At 42.1% G+C, this 20,755-nt stretch overlaps 1 protein-coding gene across 1 annotated transcript in view; it reads right to left on the bottom strand.

The window, feature by feature from the left end:
- LTBP4 (latent transforming growth factor beta binding protein 4) overlaps positions 1-20,755 on the bottom strand; it is a 343,681-nt gene that overhangs the window by 57,497 nt on the left and 265,429 nt on the right. Inside the window, exons 9-14 of the mRNA XM_077482606.1 lie at positions 20,181-20,255; positions 19,976-20,098; positions 16,524-16,688; positions 16,256-16,426; positions 7,129-7,326; positions 4,743-4,868 (exon numbers count right to left, since the gene is read on the bottom strand). Of these exons, the coding sequence (XP_077338732.1) occupies positions 4,743-4,868; positions 7,129-7,326; positions 16,256-16,426; positions 16,524-16,688; positions 19,976-20,098; positions 20,181-20,255 (858 nt within the window). The remainder of the gene's footprint in view (positions 1-4,742; positions 4,869-7,128; positions 7,327-16,255; positions 16,427-16,523; positions 16,689-19,975; positions 20,099-20,180; positions 20,256-20,755) is intronic.

Genomic DNA, 20,755 nt, shown 5'->3' with positions numbered 1-20,755 from the left:
GCAAACCTGGTAACCAAACACAAGAAACGTCTTACCTCTGTGCTTACCAACAAGGGTTTTTCCACCAAGTCATGTTTTGCTTGGGGATCAAATAATTATTTTACTCACTGAACTGCAACTCAATTTATAACATTTGTATCATGTGTTTTTTTTTCTGGATTTTTGGTTGATATTCTGTATCATTTAAAATACACCTATGAAAAAAAATACAGACCCTTCATTTCTTTGTAAGAGGGCAAATTTTCAAAATCTGCAGGGGAGCAAATACTTATTTTCCCCACTGTATATAGGTATAAATTGTTTAAAATGTATTATGGCTGTGTCTTATAGTTTCACAGAACCTGAGGAAGTGTGGGTGGATACCCAAGAAACGCGTAGTAATTATCACATTTTCCCCCGAGTGGTCCCTAATTTCTATCTGGAAGCCTTATGCCTTGTACACATGGTCGGACATTCCGACCACAAAATCCGTCAGATTTTTTCCAATGGATTTTGTCTGGAACTGGTGTTGCATACACACAGTTGGATAAAGTTGTGGGAAAATCCGATTGTTCGGAACGTGATGTTTGTTCATTCTGACAGGACTACGTTGCAGCTAGTAGCCAATAGCTTTGGTCTCGTAATTTGATCTGAGCATGTGTTGCACTTTGTCCGATCGGAATTCTCTACAAACGATCGGAAAAAGTCACATCAGATTTTTTTGTTGGAAAATTTGAGATCCTGCTCTCAAATTTTTTCCGTCGGAATTTCTGCCGGAAAAAGTCCGATAGAGCCCACACACAATCGGATTTTCCGACAATATAATCCAATCGGACCTTTTCCGTTGGAATTTCCGACCGTTTGTACAGGGAATTACTGTTAAATGGAGGGGAATACATAGCGATTGACTGTGAAACACATGGAAATAAGTTTTAGGTATCTATATCATGTATCATAAATACCTGTAAAATGTATGCTACTAAGGTCAGATCACACTTGTTTTATAATAAAAGTCGAATTTTAACAATGGAGCATATTTTGGTACAATTTTTGACAGCAGTCTAGTCTTAACTAGAAAGAAACTGTGTTTGTATCTACCATTTTGCCAGCTCCAGCACAGTGCAGGAGATGGCCAGGATAATGATCAGGCAGGAGAGGAAAGCCCCTCTTCCCCCTTAGCACAGCTTCTAAGGCAGGATCCTCTTGGCCCTGTTCATTCTGATAGAGGCAGCTATTGCTGACCCCTCTTTTTGAAATTGCTACTGATCTGGCTGTCTCTGATTTTACCACTAAATTGCAGATCTGCGAAATGTACGCAGCAAATAATGTCAGAACTCCTGATCTGTGAATGCTCAACTCAGAAAATACTAAGAATTTGAAGCATGACAGCCAGGGAATGAGCATTTTCCAAAGGATACATTAGAAATGGCAGCCTACGTATTCCTTTCAATGCTGTTGTTTGTTTGAAGAATGCTGATCATCATTGGTCAACATCTTGCTATCTATCTCCTTATGTGATTAATGCTGCAAGCTTCACCATCTGTCTATAACACACACCATTCTGACGTATCTGCATAGTATTGATGTCCCTATACACACGACCCTAGCTAGGAGCATTGAGAAACACTCAGTAAAAGGTGCCATTATCATTGGGAGCAGACTTCCAGGCTGCACATCCAACGTCATGGACTCATTCTTGTGCGACATGACTGGGGTAGATGCCAAACAACGTTTGTTTATTTCTTCATTTGATCAACATTTTGCATTTTTATAGCCTCTAACTGGAAACCAGAAACCATGAGAATACATTCCACTGGATTTCTGGACAAAGTATTCTAAATATGAAATAAGCATTTAGCAACCATTTAATGGACCACTGGGTGTCCAACAGAAAGGGGAGGCGAGCATTCCAGCCAAACACACATGGACTCATTTATTAAAAACAGAGGAAGGAAAATAAGTGTGTTCCCTATAGCAATGTACTGTATCAGGTCTTTCCTTTCGTTATTTAACCTTCATTAGAATCATATACACTATATTGTCAAAACTATTGGGACCTGTCTTTACATGCACATGAAATTTAATGGCATTGGAGTCTTCGTCCGTAGGGTTCAATATTGAGTTGGCCCACCCTTTACAGCTATAACAGCTTCAATTCGTCTTGGAAGGCTGTCCACAAGGTTTAGGAGTGTGTCTATGGGAATGTTTGAACATTCTTCCAGAAGCACATTTGTGAGGTCAGGCACTGATGTGACAAGAAGGCCTGGCTCTCAATCTCCACTCTAATCCATCACAAAGGTGTTCTATCAGGTTGAGGTCAGGACTCAGAACTGTGCAGGCCAGTCAAGTTATTCCACCCCAAACTCACTCATCCATGTTTTTATGGACCTTGCTTTGTGCACTGGTGTGCAGTTATGTTGGAGCAGTAAGGGGCCATCCCCAAAACTGTTCCCACAAAGTTGGGAGCATGAAATTGTCCAAAATGTCTTGGTAGGCTGACGCTTTAGCTTCACTGGAACTAAGGGGCCAAGCCCAACCCCTGAAAACCAACCCCACAGCATAATCCCCCCTCCACTGAATAATTTGGACCAGTGCACAAAGCAAGGTCCATAAAGACATAAAGTCCATAAAGTCAGCATACCAATTTTGGACAATTTAATGCTCCCAACTTTGTGGGAACAGTTTGGGGATGGCCCCTTCCTGTTCCAACATGACTGGTCACCAGTGCGAGTTTGGGCTGGAGAAACATGACTGGCCTGCACAGAGTCTCAATCCGATAGAACACCTTTGGCATGAATTGGAGCAGAGACTGCTAGCCTCACAAATGTGCTTCTGGGAGAATGGTCAAACCATAGACACCCTCCTAAACCTTGTGGACAGCCTTCCCAGAAGAGTTGAAGCTGTTATAGCTACAAAGGGTGGGCCAACTCAATAATGAACCCTACGGATTAAGACTGGGATGCCATTAAAATTCACGTGCGTGTAAAGGAAGGCGTTCCAATACTTTTGGTGATATAGTGTAGCTCTGACCTTATTGGTTGCTTTGGCCAACACTTTTACTTTTCTTTCCCACATGTTTTATGATAAATTTTCCCATTGCTGTCATGTGATATAGAAAAATACTATCTTATTCCATGCTGTTCAAGAAAATACAAATTTGTTAAAACTACACTTTACAGCATTTAAAAAATTATAAATAAAAATCTGTAATGCCGTATACACACGACCAGACTTTCCGGCAGACTAGGTCTGACGGTCTTCCCGACAGACTTTTGGAGGAGTTCCGACGGACTTTGCGAAAGAACGGACTTGGCCACACATGAACGGACTAAGTCCGTTCGAAAGTCAGTTAGTTTTGAACGTGATGACGTAAACGGGACTAAAAAAGGAAGTTCAATAGCCATTAACCAATAGCTTCCCTTGCGTTGTATTTGGTCCGTCGGACCAGCACACAGACAAACTGTTTTCCCGATTTTAGTCTGTTGGAATTGAAACATGTTTTATTTCTAGGTTCATCAAATTTTTTTCTTTCGCAAAATGATCGGACTAGCCCACACACAATCACATTGTCCGACGGACTAATCCCTTCGGACCTAATTCTGCCGGAAAGTCCAGTCGTGTGTACGGGGAATAAGACTTATATACCAGTTACACATTTGTTATGTTTATCTATATATTCCAAAGCCATAAAAGTGTCTGGCAAAACAAATCTGTTGCACATGTGTGGGAGATAAGTCGTAATCAGTGAAATTCATCTGCAAGCTTTAAGCAGTGGCGTAACGAGAACCTTCAGGGCCTCCATGCATGAAACCAAATAGGGCCTCCCTGACCCCCAACCGGGTGCTCTTCCCTTCAAGCCCAGTTGCCCAAGGCCATCAATTTGAGTATTTACTGTAATAAAACTTTGAAATACATTTTTGCTCATGGATCCTGACTTTTAGGACACCCTGTATATATGTTTTAGCATTGACACTTTGATACACCTGGCTTTATGTTTGTGAGGGCATTAAGAAAAGGTAAGCAAAAGGGGTTTAGGACAGTGGGGTAGACTGATGTGCTACAGCAATCCTTCCATAAAAAAATAAAAATAAAACCAAAACAAAAAAAACTGAATCCCTTAGCAGTTGGGTTTTCTGCATTCATTTTAAGATTTTAATTTTAATTGAGACTTTAATGTACCTTTATGACTTTTAGCTTTGTGATGACAAAGAGGTGGCCTTATAACAAACATAATGATGTTATTAATTGTATAAGTATGATATGGGGATGGCTTGGTTATTATAATGCCCTGTACATACGATAGGATTTTCCGACAACAAAACCATGGATTTTTTGAAGGATGTTGGGTCAAACTTGTCTTGCATACACACGTCACACAAATGTTGCCGGAAATTCTGAACGTCAAGAATGCGGTGACGTACAACACGTACAACGAGCTGAGAAAAATGAAGCTCAATAGCCAGTGCGGCTCTTCTGCTTGATTCTGAGCATGCGTGGACTTTTGTGAGTCGGAATTGTGTACACACGCTCAGAATTTCCGACAAGTTTTGTTGTCGGAAAATTTGAGACCATGCTCTCAAACATTTGTAGGTAGAAATTTCGACAACAAATGTTCTATGGAGCGTACACGCGGTCTGACTTTCCGACAACAAGCTCACATCCAACATTTGTTTTCATAAAACCCGATCGTTTGTACGGGCATAAGGCTGGATCTAATCAGTTATGCCCCATCTGTGCAGTCATGAGAAAGCATAAATTCTTACCGATACAGTGAGTGCCCTGTGTGCTCAACCAATAACCATTGTTACATACACAGGTGTAGCTAGCAGGACGTGGTTCACATCGCCCAGGACCGCAGATCTGTGGGTTCAGCTCACATAACTTCGACTCTGAAAATCAAAAACCAGGCTCCCATAAATTGTGCTTTTTGATTTTAATAAAGATTTTATTAAATACAAAGGGTGTGGTACAGTGGTTTTTCAAATATACCATGTGTGTCATGGTTTAGGAGATTTTTAGAAGTTCACCTCTGTTAACTGCAGATTCCATTCTTAAGGAACTAAGCAATATTTGCTTTACTGCAGAATTGATGTGTTTGTTCTGTTTCAAAGTTACCAAGAAAAATAAACTTTAAATATTTGTACAATCTTTTGAACAAGGTGCCCATACATATGCGGTCAACTGGCCTTCCTTGGTCTTGGCTAAGAAAATCCATTCTGAAACCTTTCTGACTATCCACTGCAAAAGCTGAATAAGTCAATAGTATGTTAGAGTTCTCAACCTTTTTTCTCCCGAGGAACCCTTTAAATAATTTTCAGGCCTCGGGGATCCCCTGCCAAAGCCAATTCATTGGGGTCAGTGCCTTACATTAATGGGCAGTGGAAAACATTCCCACTTACAGTGGTGTACCGAATGCCACCCATACAGATTGGCTAGATCATTGGTGTTCTGTAGTTGTCTTTGTCCCAGAATTATGCAGGCCCCATCTAATGGGAGGTCATCCATATAAGGAAACTATCAACATCTGGAGGAACCCCAAGGCTCCATGGAGCCCTGGTTGAGAATAGTTGGATTTGGCCATCGTATAACTGCAACTTCAATCCGGGCAAATTTTTATCTGAACAGATTTTTGAATGTCAGGCCATGTCGTACATGGACTGATAACTGACAGATTAGGGTGTAAAACATCATAATCTGTCTAAAGCTGACCATACATGTTACAATGATGATGGTACAATCCCCTTTAGATCTTTCAGCAATTCTTTAATGCAGACATCTACCTGATTGTAATACAAGTGACCACCATGCCAACTACTATAGCTACAATTCTCATTTCTCCCCCATCAGTCATAAGTGCAGCAGTGCCTCAAGTTCTTTTTTTGCAGTTAATGTTTTTGTATAATAGTATAAAGAGTCGGAGAATACTTGGGCTTGGCCTGAAGTACCAAGGGAAGAGGGGAAAAAGAAGTTAAAGTATAACTAAAGGCAAAACTTTTTTTTTACTTTTGGATAGAGTGGAGAGGGATTTGATTACCTGTCGGGTCTTCTTGCTGTCTGTGTCACCGTTTTCACCCTCTCTGTCTTTCCTGTTTACCGTTATCACCGAAAGTGAAGTAAAAGAAAAATCGAGATGAAATCTACCAATAGGGACAATAATTCTGGTGACAAAACGGGACTTCCACCACCTTGGAGGGATTTCCACTCACTTCCTGTTTTGGCTACAGGACAGTGAGTGAAGGGAAATCTCTTCAATGGAACATAGATAATAAAAAAAGATCTCACAGGGGTTATAAACCTCCCTTACGCTATCCAAAAAGTTCTGCCTTTAGTTCTACTTTATATGTTATGGCAAAAGGTAGGAATCATGTCTCTGCTAAAATATATTAATCTGTAATGTTATATTAACCCCTAAACATGTGCTTTGACATGCAATTTAGATCCTTTTTTTTAAATAAGTTTGAATTGACTTGAATGGTAATATGCAGGTCAAATGCACCAAAAATAGGACATTGTCCGGCTCAGGTTGTTTCCTTTTCCATGTGCATTTATTCTGCCATCAAAAAAATACATGATTTGTCTAATGTAAATAAAGCTGCAGGTTTACATTCTTCCAACAGGCTCTCTGAGTTCTAGTGCCCTATTGTCCCATTATTGTCCCATTATAGGGCTAACAAATAGACATGTGCAGAATTTAAAAAATTGTTTTGTTTCAGAAAGATTTGTTATGGTACTGGAAGGGCCTAGTATGGATGGGGGGAATTTTTTTTTCTGAATTTTGTATTGCCTGCATTCTTTGTTTACATTTCAGATCTCAGCAGGGAAGCCCGCTGACAGCTGATGAGTCATCGATTGTTAAGGACACAGCGGCCGTCTTCCTGGCCCGTTCCTTAACAACCAGTTATTCTTCACACAGAATTCTAATTGATCGATCATCTTTTTGACCAATCTGAATTCGAATAATTCCAAAAAGTTGGTATTTGTTAGAAAACTAATAAACTAAACTTGTAATGAATTGAAAAAAAATTCAGTGAAAGTAGGTACTATTTCATTCTGAGATTCGGATAGATCCGAATCACCAAAAATTTGTCTGAATTTACATTCAGGCCAAAACGAATTGCACATGTCTACTGACAGAGCGTTCATACTTACCCTGTGAAGGGGCCTCTACCTCAGTGTCCACACGTTCTGGGGGAGATGTAGGAGAATGTCTTTCATTTGTAACCGAAGGTCTGTTTATTTGTGTCCTGTCTGGTCGATAAATCTGTATTCTGTCAGTTATCCTTTGGTCCGGGACTTGCACTCCAGTCTGTTCTCTGTCGGGCTTCCTGTCCTCCGCAATCAAACGACCTACAAATGTAAACATTGCGAGGTGACTTGATTACACCCTGAGTTTTTGGGAAACCTAAAACATACAAAACAGGTACAGACAATGTGCTCAGAGGGGAGGAAGAGGAGTATGAGGAACTTGTTCTTTACAATACAGTAGCAGAACCATAGCTCGGCCACCTTGGGGACCAGTCTGCCATCATCTCAGTTCATGAAAAACTCTGGGACGTGCCGGGTGTATTTCTTTATATAAATACCACACAAGTTTGGCCATTAGAGCTTATATTTAACATTCAACCAGTAATGAACCAAAATGTTTGAAGACCAGGTTTTAAACTGCAATTTTTGGGGATTTTTCTCATGTAAGCACACAGATAATTAATAACTAATCACAATTGCTTCCTAAACTGTGTAACTCATCATGGATTAATAATATTTAGGAAAATCCAAAACTGTAGCATCCTTGTCCCAAACAGGGCTCCTAGTTAATTTAGTTGTGCTAGGTGGTAACTAGCCTGGCTAATTTGTAGTCTTGTTTTTTTTTCCCTAAGCCTGAGTTTAATTTGTAGTCTCTCTCTACTGTCAATAGGTGGCACTGTTGTCTTTGGCATTAGGATGACAGATTACAGTGAATTCAGGTAATGAGTAAATATGTTGTCTCAGCCAATTAGCAGGAGTTTCATTTGGCCACTTTGCATGCTGGGAAAAGCTATTTATTCAGAAGGAGTCAGGTGATCGGGGTTCTTTCCACTTGGGCTGCGGCCTGGGTGGGCGAGTGAGGAGCAGTACCAGAGGTGTAGGCCTGAAGCCTGGGGCCTAGCCACATGTGTAGATCTGATCTTTTCTGGAGGTAAAGTAGAAGCAGTTACCCGAGAGACGACCACTCCTGTTGCCGGAGGAAAGTTTAGAAGGGATGGAGTTCTGAAGGATTACCGGAGCAGATGCTTTACTAGCCGGGGATGGTGAAGTAGTGGGAAAGCTTCAGTAGAGACTCATCCAGGAATACAGCAGATATCTGTGAATAAAGCTTGATAGAGTACAGCGGGTAGCTGTAAATAGAGCTTGAAGATAAGTACAGTGGGTTGCGGTGAGTCAAGCCTGAGGGATCCAGCGCGTAGCTGAGAGTCCAAGGAACCCAGTGGGTAGTGTGGATGAAGCTTGAAGAGTACAGAGGGTAGCTGTGAGTTGAGCTCAAGGGATCTAACAGGTAGCTGAGAGTCCAAGAAGTTCAGTGGGAGACTTTAAGCTGAGCTGGAAGAATACAGCGAGTAGCTGTGAGTGAAGCTTGAGAATTCCAGCAGGTAGCTGGGAGCTAAACTTGAACATCTACAGTGGGATACTGGGAGTGAAGTTGTTGCTATAGGAGACAGCCGCTAAAAATACAGATCGCTGCATTCAGCTTAAAGGCCCTTTTTCTGTATTGCTGTCTGCCTAGTTCTATTTTTGTCTGCGGAGTCTGCCAAGTTGCCTAAGATTGTCCTGTGCCCTAACCCTTTCTCCCCTGTTCCTGTTAAGAGAAATAACAACTCTCTTTGTTCATTTTTAAAATTGACTGGCACCCATCTTTCCATCTTGCACTACACCCACCATGCCTACTAAACTGCACCCTGATTAGGAACGTTAGCTCTCTCTGACTCTGGGGGTCACCATCAGACCCTTGGGTCGGGGCGATCGCTACATTGGTATTCATCACAACATTTTTTTCTGTTCAATTCTTTTGTTTTGAGAAGGAATAACAACTGGTACATCCATGCAGAGGCTAACATCTGAGAAAACGCATGAATATTTAGAAGGAAATAGGCAAACATATGGAACAGTCATATCTTTGTCTCCCAGATCGATTTTCTGCAGAATCTTACACAAGACCATGAAAGCCAAATGGCAGTTTGCATTCTCAAAGAAGCCAATAGGTTCAGGGAGGAATAAGGGTACAAGGAACAGCATGAAAAGAAAACACAGAGTGAGGGTATGGGAAGCGATACAGTTGCCACAGTTTTTTTTTTGTATAGTGAAGAAATATACCTTATGGCCGGACTAGACAAAACCAAAAGGGAAGGTCTACAATGCACATAAAACATTACAGCTGGAGCCTAACTCCTTTGATCCTTCTCTGAAGCTGTCTATGAAATTAAAATTGTCTAACTCTTTATAACTGACTGCAGGCAACTAGATAGACTTCCTTGCTCCTAAATTCCACAATTAAACTGGTCATAAACGGATAGATTTTTTTCGCACAGCGTGAATGGACGAATCTCCCACATGTTGCTTTTGTGTGCTAACAGCTGGCATCAGTGGCTGTCAGAATACCTGAACATTGGCTGTATCTGATTGGATGCAGCTGCTTTTTGGCTGACAATTTTCCTTCAATTGTCCAATCGAAAGATGCTGGCAGAAAGTGTCAACAGGGTCACCTATTAATTGAATATCAGCCAGTTCATCAGGAACCAGACACAATTCGCTCTGTGTACGTCTATACATAGAACATAGGGTTCCTTCAGGAATTTGTGTTAAAGATTGTAATGTACTGTCCGGGGCACCATTTCTGAGTTTTTATTATTGCAATAAGAAATGTTTTACTTTCCTCAATTTTTTTGAACCAGCATTACACATTTAAAGTGGATTTGCCAATAACTTTATGAGTCTACATGATTAAATTCCTAATATGCTGCACTGTACAGGGAGATAATTGATTTTTCCAACAAAACCCCCTTTTTATTATAACAAAAAAAATTCTGGAGCTCCAGCACCTTTGTCTGAGCTGAGATGATGTAATCAGTCAGCTGCAGGCAGGAAGAAGCATTTCCCCAATCTCCTCTTCCCCACTGATGTGGCTGTGACATTGTAACCTTGTAGCAAGTCGTAAAGACTGCAGCAGGGGATGATCTGTGTTACATACAGTATTTGTGAACACAGCAAAGAACTGCACAGGCCCCAGGATTTAGAGGATTGTATCATCTCCTTGACAACATGTTAGTCTAGGAAATATATGCCTATCCTGTTGATGCCTGAATAAAGATGACGCCATCAATCTGTGGAGAAAAGCAGATTAAGGCGGTCTAAAGACCTGTACACATGTTCAGAAAATCGTACAAAAAAATACCGCTTTTGAAGCGATCGCGAGATAATCTGATCATTAGTTCGCAGATTTTGTCCGAAAATATCTGAAGGGACAAACACAAAATATTTTCTTGTACGATACCAGATCATGCGATTTGTGTTCAATCGGTTTTCGAACAAAAATACAATACGTATTTAATACAATATATCACTTCCAAATGTATTATCTGTTGTACAGTGGTGTGAAAAAGTGTTTGCCCCCCTTCCTCATTTCCTATTCCTTTGCATGTTTGTCACACTTAAGTGTTTTTCGGAACATCAAACCAATTTAAACAATAGTCAAGGACAACACAAGTAAACACAAAATGCAATTTGTAAATGAAGGTGTTTATTATTAAAGGTGAAAAAAAATCCAAACCATCATGGCCCTGTGTGAAAAAGTGATTGCCCCCCTTGTTAAAACACACTATAACTGTGGTTGTCCACACCTGAGTTCAATTTCTCTAGCCACACCCAGGACTGATTATTGCCACACCTGTTCACAATCAAGGCATCACTTAACCACTTGCCGACCGCCTCACGCCGATGTACGTCGGCAGAATGGCACGGGCAGGCATAAGCACGTACATGTACGTGATTTGCCTCCCGCGGGTCGGGGGCCCGATCGGGCCCCCGCCCGGTGCCTGCGGCGGTCGGTTTTCGTTCGGGAGCGATCCCGGACGAGGGGACGGCCATTCATTCATGGCCACCCCCTCGCGATCGCTCCCGACGAATGGAAATCCCCGGTGACATCACTTCCTCTCCTGTAATGTAAACACAGGAGAGGAAGTGATGTATTCTCTCCTCCGTGTCGGTATTTTTCGTTCCGACACGGAGGAGAGCGGATCAGTGAGTTGCACCAACACATCCCACACACAGTAGAACATGCCAGGCACACTCACACCCCCCCTTTACCCCCCGATCACCCCCCCAATTACCCCTGCCCCCCCAGTCACAGTGACACCAATGTCATTTTTTTTTTTTTTTTTTTTTTTTTTGCATTGGTGTCATTTGTGACTGTAATAACTGTTAGGGCAGTTAGGGTTAGCCCCCTTTAGTTCTAATGTACCCCCCTAACCCCCCCAATAAAGGTTTAACCCCGTGATCACCCCCCGTCGCCAGTGTCACTAAGGCTGGGTTCACATTGCAGCGGTTTATGAGAACGAATGTGATTCGCACCGCACTGCAGTGCAAATCACATCCGATCTCTGTGCGATTCGAGTTCAGCCATTCGCCGCACCCGCCGCACCCGCCACACCCGCCGCACCCGCCGCAAATTCGCACGGGACCCTTTTTTTGGCCCGCAGCAGAATCGGATCGCATGGGTGTTCACACCATGCGATCCGAGTTTGCAGATCGCACTGCGATATGCGAACTGATCTGGGGGTGTCAGTAACATTTCACTGACACTCCCAGCAGTTCGCATAGGGCAGTGTGAACTGCCGCCGGGAGGCATGCGATGCGGGAACCCGCCGCGGATTCGCGGCGTTTCCGCATCGCTCCAGTGTGAACCCAGCCTAATAAGCGATCATTTTTCTGATCGCCGTATTAGTGTCACAGGTGACGCTAGTTAGGCAGGTAGGTATTTAGGTTCGCCGCAGCTTTTTATAGCGCTAGGGACCCCCATATACTACCGCATAAAGCCCCCTGATTGCCCCCTAGTTAACCCTTTCACCAGTGATCACCATATAACTGTTACAGGTGACGCTGGTTGGTTAGTTATTTTTTTATAGTTTCAGGGCACCCGCCATTTATTACCTAATAAAGGTTTAACCCCCTGATCACCCGGCAGGTGTCATTTGTGACTAATAACTGTTAGGGCAGTTAGGGTTAGCCCCCTTTAGTTCTAAGGTACCCCCCTAACCCCCCCAATAAAGGTTTAACCCCGTGATCACCCCCCGTCGCCAGTGTCACTAAGGCTGGGTTCACATTGCAGCGGTTTATGAGAACGGATGTGATTCGCACCGCACTGCAGTGCAAATCACATCCGATCTCTGTGCGATTCGAGTTCAGCTATACAGATAGTATGGCTGAATTCGTGTCGCACCCGCCGCACCCGCCGCAAACTCGCACGGGACCCTTTTTTTGGTCCGCAGCAGAATCGGATCGCATGGGTGTTCACACCATGCGATCCAAGTTTGCAGATCGCACTGCGATATGCGAACTGATCTGGGGGTGTCATTAACATTTCACTGACACTCCCAGCAGTTCGCATAGGGCAGTGTGAACTGCCGCCGGGAGGCATGCGATGCGGGAACCCGCCGCGCATTCGTGGCGTTCCCGCATCGCTCCAGTGTGAACCCAGCCTAATAAGCGATCGTTTTTCTGATCGCTGTATTAGTGTCACAGGTGACGCTAGTTAGGCAGGTAGGTATTTAGGTTCGCCGCAGCTTTTTATAGCGCCAGGGACCCCCATATACTACCGCATAAAGCCCCCTGATTGCCCCCTAGTTAACCCTTTCACCAGTGATCACCATATAACTGTTACAGGTGACGCTGGTTGGTTAGTTATTTTTTTATAGTTTCAGGGCACCCGCCATTTATTACCTAGTCTCACTAGTGTACCCCTAAATTTAGGGGTGTCTACTTTCTAAAATGGGGTCATTTGGGGGGGGGGGTTTGTGCCATCTTGGCATTTTATGGCCTTCAAAACTGTAACGCCCTTAGAAAGCCTGAAGGCGGTGCTTGGTTTTTGGGGCCCCGTACGCGGCTAGGCTCCCAAAAAGTCCCACATATGTGGTATCCCCGTACTCAGGAGAAGCAGCAGAATTTATTTTGGGGTGTCATTTCACATATGCCCATGGCATGCGTGAGCAATATATCATTTAGTGACAACTTTGTGAAAAAAAAAAAAAGTTTGTAATTTTCCCGCAACTTGTGGCAAAATATAAAATATTCCATGGACTCAACATGCCTCTCAGCAAATAGCTTGGGGTGTCTACTTTCTAAAATGGGGTCATTTGTGGGGGTTTTGTGCCATCTTGGCATTTTATGGCCTTCAAAACTGTAATAGGTAGTGAGAAGTGAACTCAAAAAATTACGCCCTTAGAAAGCCTGAAGGCGGTGCTTGGTTTTCGGGGCCCCGTACGCGGCTAGGCTCCCAAAAAGTCCCACATATGTGGTATCCCCGTACTCAGGAGAAGCAGCAGAATTTATTTTGGGGTGTCATTTCACATATGCCCATGGCATGCATGAGCAATATATCATTTAGTGACAACTTTGTGAAAAAAAAAAAAAAAAAAAAAAAGTTTGTAATTTTCCCGCAACTTGTGGCAAAATATAAAATATTCCATGGACTCAACATGCCTCTCAGCAAATAGCTTGGGGTGTCTACTTTCTAAAATGGGGTCATTTGTGGGGGTTTTGTGCCATCTTGGCATTTTATGGCCTTCAAAACTGTAATAGGTAGTGAGGCGTGAAATCAAAAATTTACGCCCTTAGAAAGCCTGAAGGCGGTGCTTGGTTTTCGGGGCCCTGTACGCGGCTAGGCTCCCAAAAAGTCCCACATATGTGGTATCCCCGTACTCAGGAGAAGCAGCAGAATTTATTTTGGGGTGTCATTTCACATACGCCCATAGCATGTGTGAGCAATATATCATTTAGTGACAACTTTGTGTAAAAAAAAAAAAAAAATTTTTTTTTTGTCATTATTCAATCGCTTGAGGCAAAAAAATAAAATATTCAATGGGCTCAACATGCCTCTTATCAATTTCCTTAGGGGGTCTACTTTCCAAAATGGGGTCATTTGGGGGGGTTTTGTACTGCCCTGTCATTTTAGCACCTCAAGAAATGAGATAGGCAGTCGTAAACTAAAAGCTGCGTAAATTCCAGAAAACGTACCTTAGTTTGTAGATGTGACAACTTTTGCGCAAACCAATAAATATACAATTATTGACTTTTTTTTTACCAAAGACATGTGGCTGAATACATTTTGGCCTAAATGTATGACTAAAATTGAGTTTATTGGATTTTTCTAATAACAAAAAGTAGAAAATATCATTTTTTTTCAAAATTTGCGGTCTTTTTACGTTTATATCGCAAAAAATAAAAATCGCAGAGGCAATCAAATACCATCAAAAGAAAGCTCTATTTGTGGGAAGAAAAGGACGCAAATTTTGTTTGGGTACAACATTGCATGACCGCGCAATTACCAGTTAAAGCAGCGCAGTGCCAAAGTGTAAAAAGACCTCTGGTCATTTACCAGCAAAATGGTCCGGTCTGAAAGTGGTTAAATAGGAGCTGCTTGACACAGTAAGGTCCACCAGAAGATCCTTAAAAGCTACACATCATGCCGAGACCCAAAGAAATTCAGGAACAATTGAGAAAGAAAGTAATTGAGATCTATCAGTCTGGAAAGGGTTATAAAGCCATTTCCAAAGCTTTGGGAATCCAGCGAACCACAGTGAGAGCCATTATCCACAAATGGCGAAGACATGGAACAGTGGTGAACCTTCCCAGGAGTGGCCGGCCGCCCAAAATTACCCCAAGAGCGCAGCGACGACTCATCCAAGAGGTCACAAAAGACCCCACAACAACGTCCAAGGAACTGCAGGCCTCACTTGCCTCAGTTAAGGTCAGCGTTCATGCCTCCACCATCAGGAAAAGACTGGGCAAAAATGGCCTGCATGGCAGAGTTCCAAGGAGAAAACCACTGCTGAGCAAAAAGAACATCAAAGCTCGTCTCAATTTCTCCACAACACATCTTGATGATCCCCAAGACTTTTGGGACAACATTCTGTGGACAGATGAGACAAAAGTGGAACTCTTTGGAAGGTGTGTGTCCAAGTATATCTGGCGTAGAAGGAACACTGCATTTCAGAAAAAGAACATTATACCAACAGTAAAATATGGTGGTGGTAGTGTGATGGTCTGGGGCTGTTTTGCTGCTTCAGAACCTGGAAGACTTGCCGTGATAAAAGGAACTATGAATTCTGCTGTCTACCAAGAGATCCTGAAGGAGAATGTCCGACCATCTGTTCGTGTACTCAAGCTGAAACGAACTTGGGTTCTGCAGCAGGACAATGATCCTAAACACACCAGCAAGTCCACCACCGAATGGCTGAAGAAAAACAAAATGAAGACTTTGGAGTGGCCTAGCCAAAGTCCTGACCTGAATCCTATTGAGATGTTGTGGTATGAGCTTAAAAAGGCTGTTCATGCTCGAAAACCCTCTAATGTAACTGAATTACTACAATTCTGCAAAGATGAGTGGGCCAAAATTCCTCCAGGACGCTGTAAAAGCCTCATTGCACGTTATCGCAAACGCTTGGTTGCAGTTGTTGCTGCTAAGGGTGGCCCAACCAGTTATTAGGTTTAGGGGGCAATCACTTTTTCACACAGGGTCATGATGGTTTGGATTTTTTTTCTCCTTTAATAATAAACACCTTCATTTACAAATTGCATTTTGTGTTTACTTGTGTTGTCCTTGACTATTGTTTAAATTGGTTTGATGTTCCGAAACACTTAAGTGTGACAAACATGCAAAGGAACAGGAAATAAGGAAGGGGGCAAACACTTTTTCACACCACTGTATGAGAATTTTCATGCTTTACTAACCTCTTCATTTTTGATATGAGACTAGGGTGCAAAAAAAAAAAACGGATGATCATTCGTCCAATAATCTCATTGTGTGTACCAGACTTAAGGGGAGTACTATGATTTTTGTGAGAGGTAAAAATACTTTAGCATGCATGCAACATGAAGAAAAATATTGTATGTGAGGCTAGGTTGACTTTAGTGTGCAGAATGGATGTAGCTTTCATTTAAATGTATGGAGCATGCAAAAAGATAGGAGGGTACCTATGTTTGTGGTAAAAGGAAACTGGTTATAAATCTATAAAACTCTAGCTCTTACTTGTGACGGGCCTCTGGGGTGGAGTTGCAGTGGTCACAGACGTCCTGGATCCAGGTTGACGCTGTACTGGTACTATGGCCTGATCATGTCCCACATAACGGTGGTTGATTTTAAGGTCTGATGCAGAGTAATGGTATCCAGGCCCAGCAGGGCAGATCTCCTTAAAACCATCTACAAAACATAGCCAAATACATGCAATTGGATGTTGCACTGCAGTAAAATTTGCTTAATGGGAGAAAAATATTAAAATCCATCGATGGATTCTCACCTGTACCAAAGGAAGGGCAGCTTTCACATGCTTTGCCCCAAGCTTTGCCCACGCGACTGCAGCAACAGATCTGTTTGGTGATGTTGCGGAGGATAGGGAGAGAGCAACCGCCTTCCCTCAAAATCCGGAAACAGGGGCCCTTAACTTCTGAGATCACATGATGGGCTAAGATAAAACATAAATGTTAAAATGCAGATCCAAGAAAGTACAAATAATCAGTAGAATATTTAGAAGGATGCTCCCTTGACATATCATAGGGACTTATGCAATTGTATATACTCCTGAGGGCCCACTATATCCTGGCCAGGTTGCATAAAATGGGTATCTTAGACTCCCTTACATATGGCAAATGTTTAAGGGATCATGGAGACCTTATTCACTTAACCTGAAGGTGTCCAAAACTGCATCTTTATTGGGTGGGAGTGTTGAACACCATAAATTCTGTGTTACAGACCTCCATACCACCTGACCCTAAACCTTGCCTTCTGGGCATTTTGTATGAATTTCAACTACAAGCTCCCACAAGAGAGATGGTTGCTAGAGCTCTTCAAGCCCACAGGGTAATACTTAGGATTTGGAAGTCTACTGTCCCCCCATCCCACAAAGAATGGATACAATGTATGGGAGAAATGTTTAGATTAGAGAAATACATCTATCAACATAGGGGGCGTCCCCATAAATTTGACAACTTATGAGGTCCATGGCTGCACACACAAGGCCCGTTGGACCATTTATTGGCTAGGTCAGGCCCGTATGACTACTGTTTGTTACTGTATGATTGACGGCTAGTGCTAAGACAGGGAGTGTGTCCCTGAATGTATTTAATGAGGTGCTTTTTGTAATGTTCCTTTTTGTTTTTTTCAAGTCTGCATTACTGTTTCATTTAATGACATATGTAACAAAGTACGGGAATGCTCAAGGTATTTGTGGAGCTGTCATGGAAACTTAATATGTGTAGTGCTTTTTTGTTTCCTGTTTTCTTTCCTAATAAAATTTTCTGATTAAAAAAAAAAAAATTTAGAGGGAACATTTCCATCTCTGCTATCAAATGATAGAAGAACATGTCCATGTCTGTTTCAGTAAATTTTATTAAATTATCAAAATTTTTACATTTTTAACAAATGAAACCACCAAGCTCCTCATTCACTCCCTCGTTATATCTCGCCTTGACTATTGCAACTCCCTTCTCATTGGCCTGCCTCTCCACAGGCTATCTCCCTTCAGTTTATCATGAATGCTGCTGACTTATCCACCTTACCAACCGCTCAGTGTCTGCCAATCCTCTCCTTCAATCCCAACACTTGCTCCCAATCACCCAGCGAATTAAATTCAAAATACTAACCACAACATACAAAGTCATTCACAACTCTGCCCCGAGCTACATCACCAATCTTGTCTCCAAATATCACCCAAATCATCCTCTCCGCTCTTCTCAAGACCTCCTACTCTCAAGCTCTCTCGTCTCCTCCTCCCATGCTAGTCTCCAGGATTTCTCCAGAGCCTCTCCCATCCTCTGGAACTTGCTACCTCCACTGGTCTGGTTATCCCCTACTCTTGCTACCTTCAGGCGATCCCTGAAAACTCATCTATTCAGGGAAGCCTATCACATCTCAAACTAATCTCCTACCACTTCCATCAGCTCATTCCCAACAGTTATAACCTTTTGTACCACCTGCCCTACCCTATTAGATTGTAAGCTCTTCTGAGCAGGGCCCTCTTAATCCTCTTGTATTTTATTGTATTGTAACTGTATTGTCTCCTTTTTATATTGTAAAGCGCTGCGTAAATTGCTGGCGCTATATAAATCCTGAATAATAATAATAATAATAATAATACATGTGTCAGAACAGATAAATAGAAATAATATGTAAGCCTCACGCTACTTCACATTGACATTGTATGAAAACGGCCTAGCAAGGCCTTCATTCAGCATAAAGATACAGATAATGAGCCTAGAAGTATCCATCCTAGGGAGAGCCCAGAAATTTCAAATAAAAAAACTTGGCAGGGAAAAAAACTCTTTGTGAGCAACTAAGCGGAATGGAGGGATGTAGGTTGAGAAGAACAAGCAAAGAGAAAGGAAAGGAGAATGAAGGAGAAGAGAAGCAAACAAAAAGGTGGACATGTGGAGGAAGGCAATGGAAGAAAAACTGACAGGCAAAGGTGGTAGGAGAAAAAAAAAGGAAGGGGGTAAACAGTGCTCACAGAGGTAGGACCCAAACACTGCAGGCTCGGCCAAGAAAAATGAAATAGCGAGAAGTCAAATTTCACCTGAAAAAAGTGTGTAATCCAAAGGTCCAATATTTTGTGAAATACGAGACTTAAGCAAGACTTAAAGTAGAACTAAAGGCAAAACCTTAGTCGAGTGGAGAGGGATTAGAACATTTGTCAGGTATTTATTGTTGTCTGTGAGATTCACCCTCTCGATTTGTTTATAGTGGAAGTGATTATAAAAACCAAAATTTTGGGTTGTCACTAGAACAGGATTAAAGGGCAATCTTTCAATGGGGGCACTAGTTCTGGTGACCCTGTTGACCCCAAGAGAGGGGATTTCCTCTCATGGGACTGGAAGTGAAAGGAAATCTCCCCAATGGGACACAGATGACTAAAAACGACAGGAGTTATGACTCTCTCTTACTGAATTTGAAACAAAAATAAAAGGTTTAGTTCTACTGTAAGTTTTCCAAAGGGAATAGTTATCTTTTTCTAGAACATTGCAGCATTAAAAGCATGGGTAAATTAATGAAATTATGATTTGGTACAGTCAGATTGCTTTTTGTTCAAAGGTGTGAGACCAAAAACTTTGACTCATTGGGCAACTCCACCAGGCATGTAAAGCTGTCATCCGCACTACACCTCCCAAAGCAGCAAGCAGGGTATTTGTGTATTTCATGGGAAAGACAAAAGGGTACTGAGTACCCTCTTCACCACATGTGTAAAACACAAGGCCCACGGGCCGTATGCAGCCTGCCATGCCATTTGTGGCCCACACACCCAGGGTAGGGGTGGAAGTAAGATGTGGACAACTTGTGTAAGAGAGCTCTGCACTGTGCATAGAACACCCCTAAACACTGCACTCTGTAAGTAGCACACTCCTCAACTCTGAACTCTGTATACAGCACACCCCTGAACCCTGCATTCTGTTCGTAGTGCACCCCTAAACTCATAGGGAACCTCTGACCTGAACACTGCAAATATTGCATCCCTGAACTCCGCACATAATGCACTCCTGGTACTTATTGTATATACTGCACCTATTCTCTGAGAAAAAAAAAAGCCCTGGATAAATTTATATAGTTTTACTGATACAACCGGCCCTTTAAATACAATGCTGATGCGACCCGTGATGAATTTGAATTTGAGTGCTCTACACCATCTCTGAACTCTGGTCTCATCAGATTTTTGCCTCTGACTATTTAGGGATATTACGTTTTACAAGAAATCTCACTCACATATACAGCTGCTTCGTGAGGCATCCAGAAGATATCCTTCTTTGCACATACAGGAAAAGCTCCCTCTAGTGTTGATGCATTTTCCATTTTGACAAAAGGATGGATCTTTACACTCATCAATATCTGTTTTAAAAAGAAGGATTTTAGCGGAGGTCTAAATTAAAAAGGTAATAATGAACTATACTTAATGTGTAAAATGGCTTACCTATACATGTTCCATTGCTTCTGCTATAGCCCTTAGGACAGGAGGATTCTGAAAAAATGCCAACTATGGCCCCTTCTGTGGAAGTAGAAAAGGTAAAGGTGCATCAGACTGATTTGATATATATCTCATTAGAGTCATAATCATTGACACATGACCTTCATGTTATGGGTATTTGTAGAATTATCTTCTGATTTGGTGTTCATGTTGCTTTGTTTTCTTACCCTGGTAAAAGGGGAGTTTGCAAATCCCTGAAACATGTTGACTTTTTACTGTTGACTGTTCATTGGTGTATAATAAATTTATCGGTATAGTAATAGCATAGTATCCCACTACAAGCATTACCCCCTTCTCTCTAGTACTTCGACACTGGGTGCAGGTGCTCAACAATCATGAACAGCTCCATGTGCAACACTCCAGTCTTCAATAAAAAAGGAAGGAATCCACTCAGTTTTAAAAGCCAATGTTCAGGTTTATTGAAAAGGCTGATGCACAGATTTGTCCACCTGGTGTTACCAACAAATGGGATTTATTCCTACACATACACGTACGTGTACGTGTACGTGTAGAAGTTTAGT

The sequence above is a fragment of the Lithobates pipiens genome, unplaced genomic scaffold, assembly GCF_037356315.1.
Source record: "Lithobates pipiens isolate NorthernLeopardFrog02 unplaced genomic scaffold, aLitPip1_a1.2 Scaffold_1, whole genome shotgun sequence".
Classification (NCBI taxonomy): Eukaryota; Metazoa; Chordata; class Amphibia; order Anura; family Ranidae; genus Lithobates; species Lithobates pipiens.
This window is presented reverse-complemented; position numbering and strand designations above follow the sequence as displayed.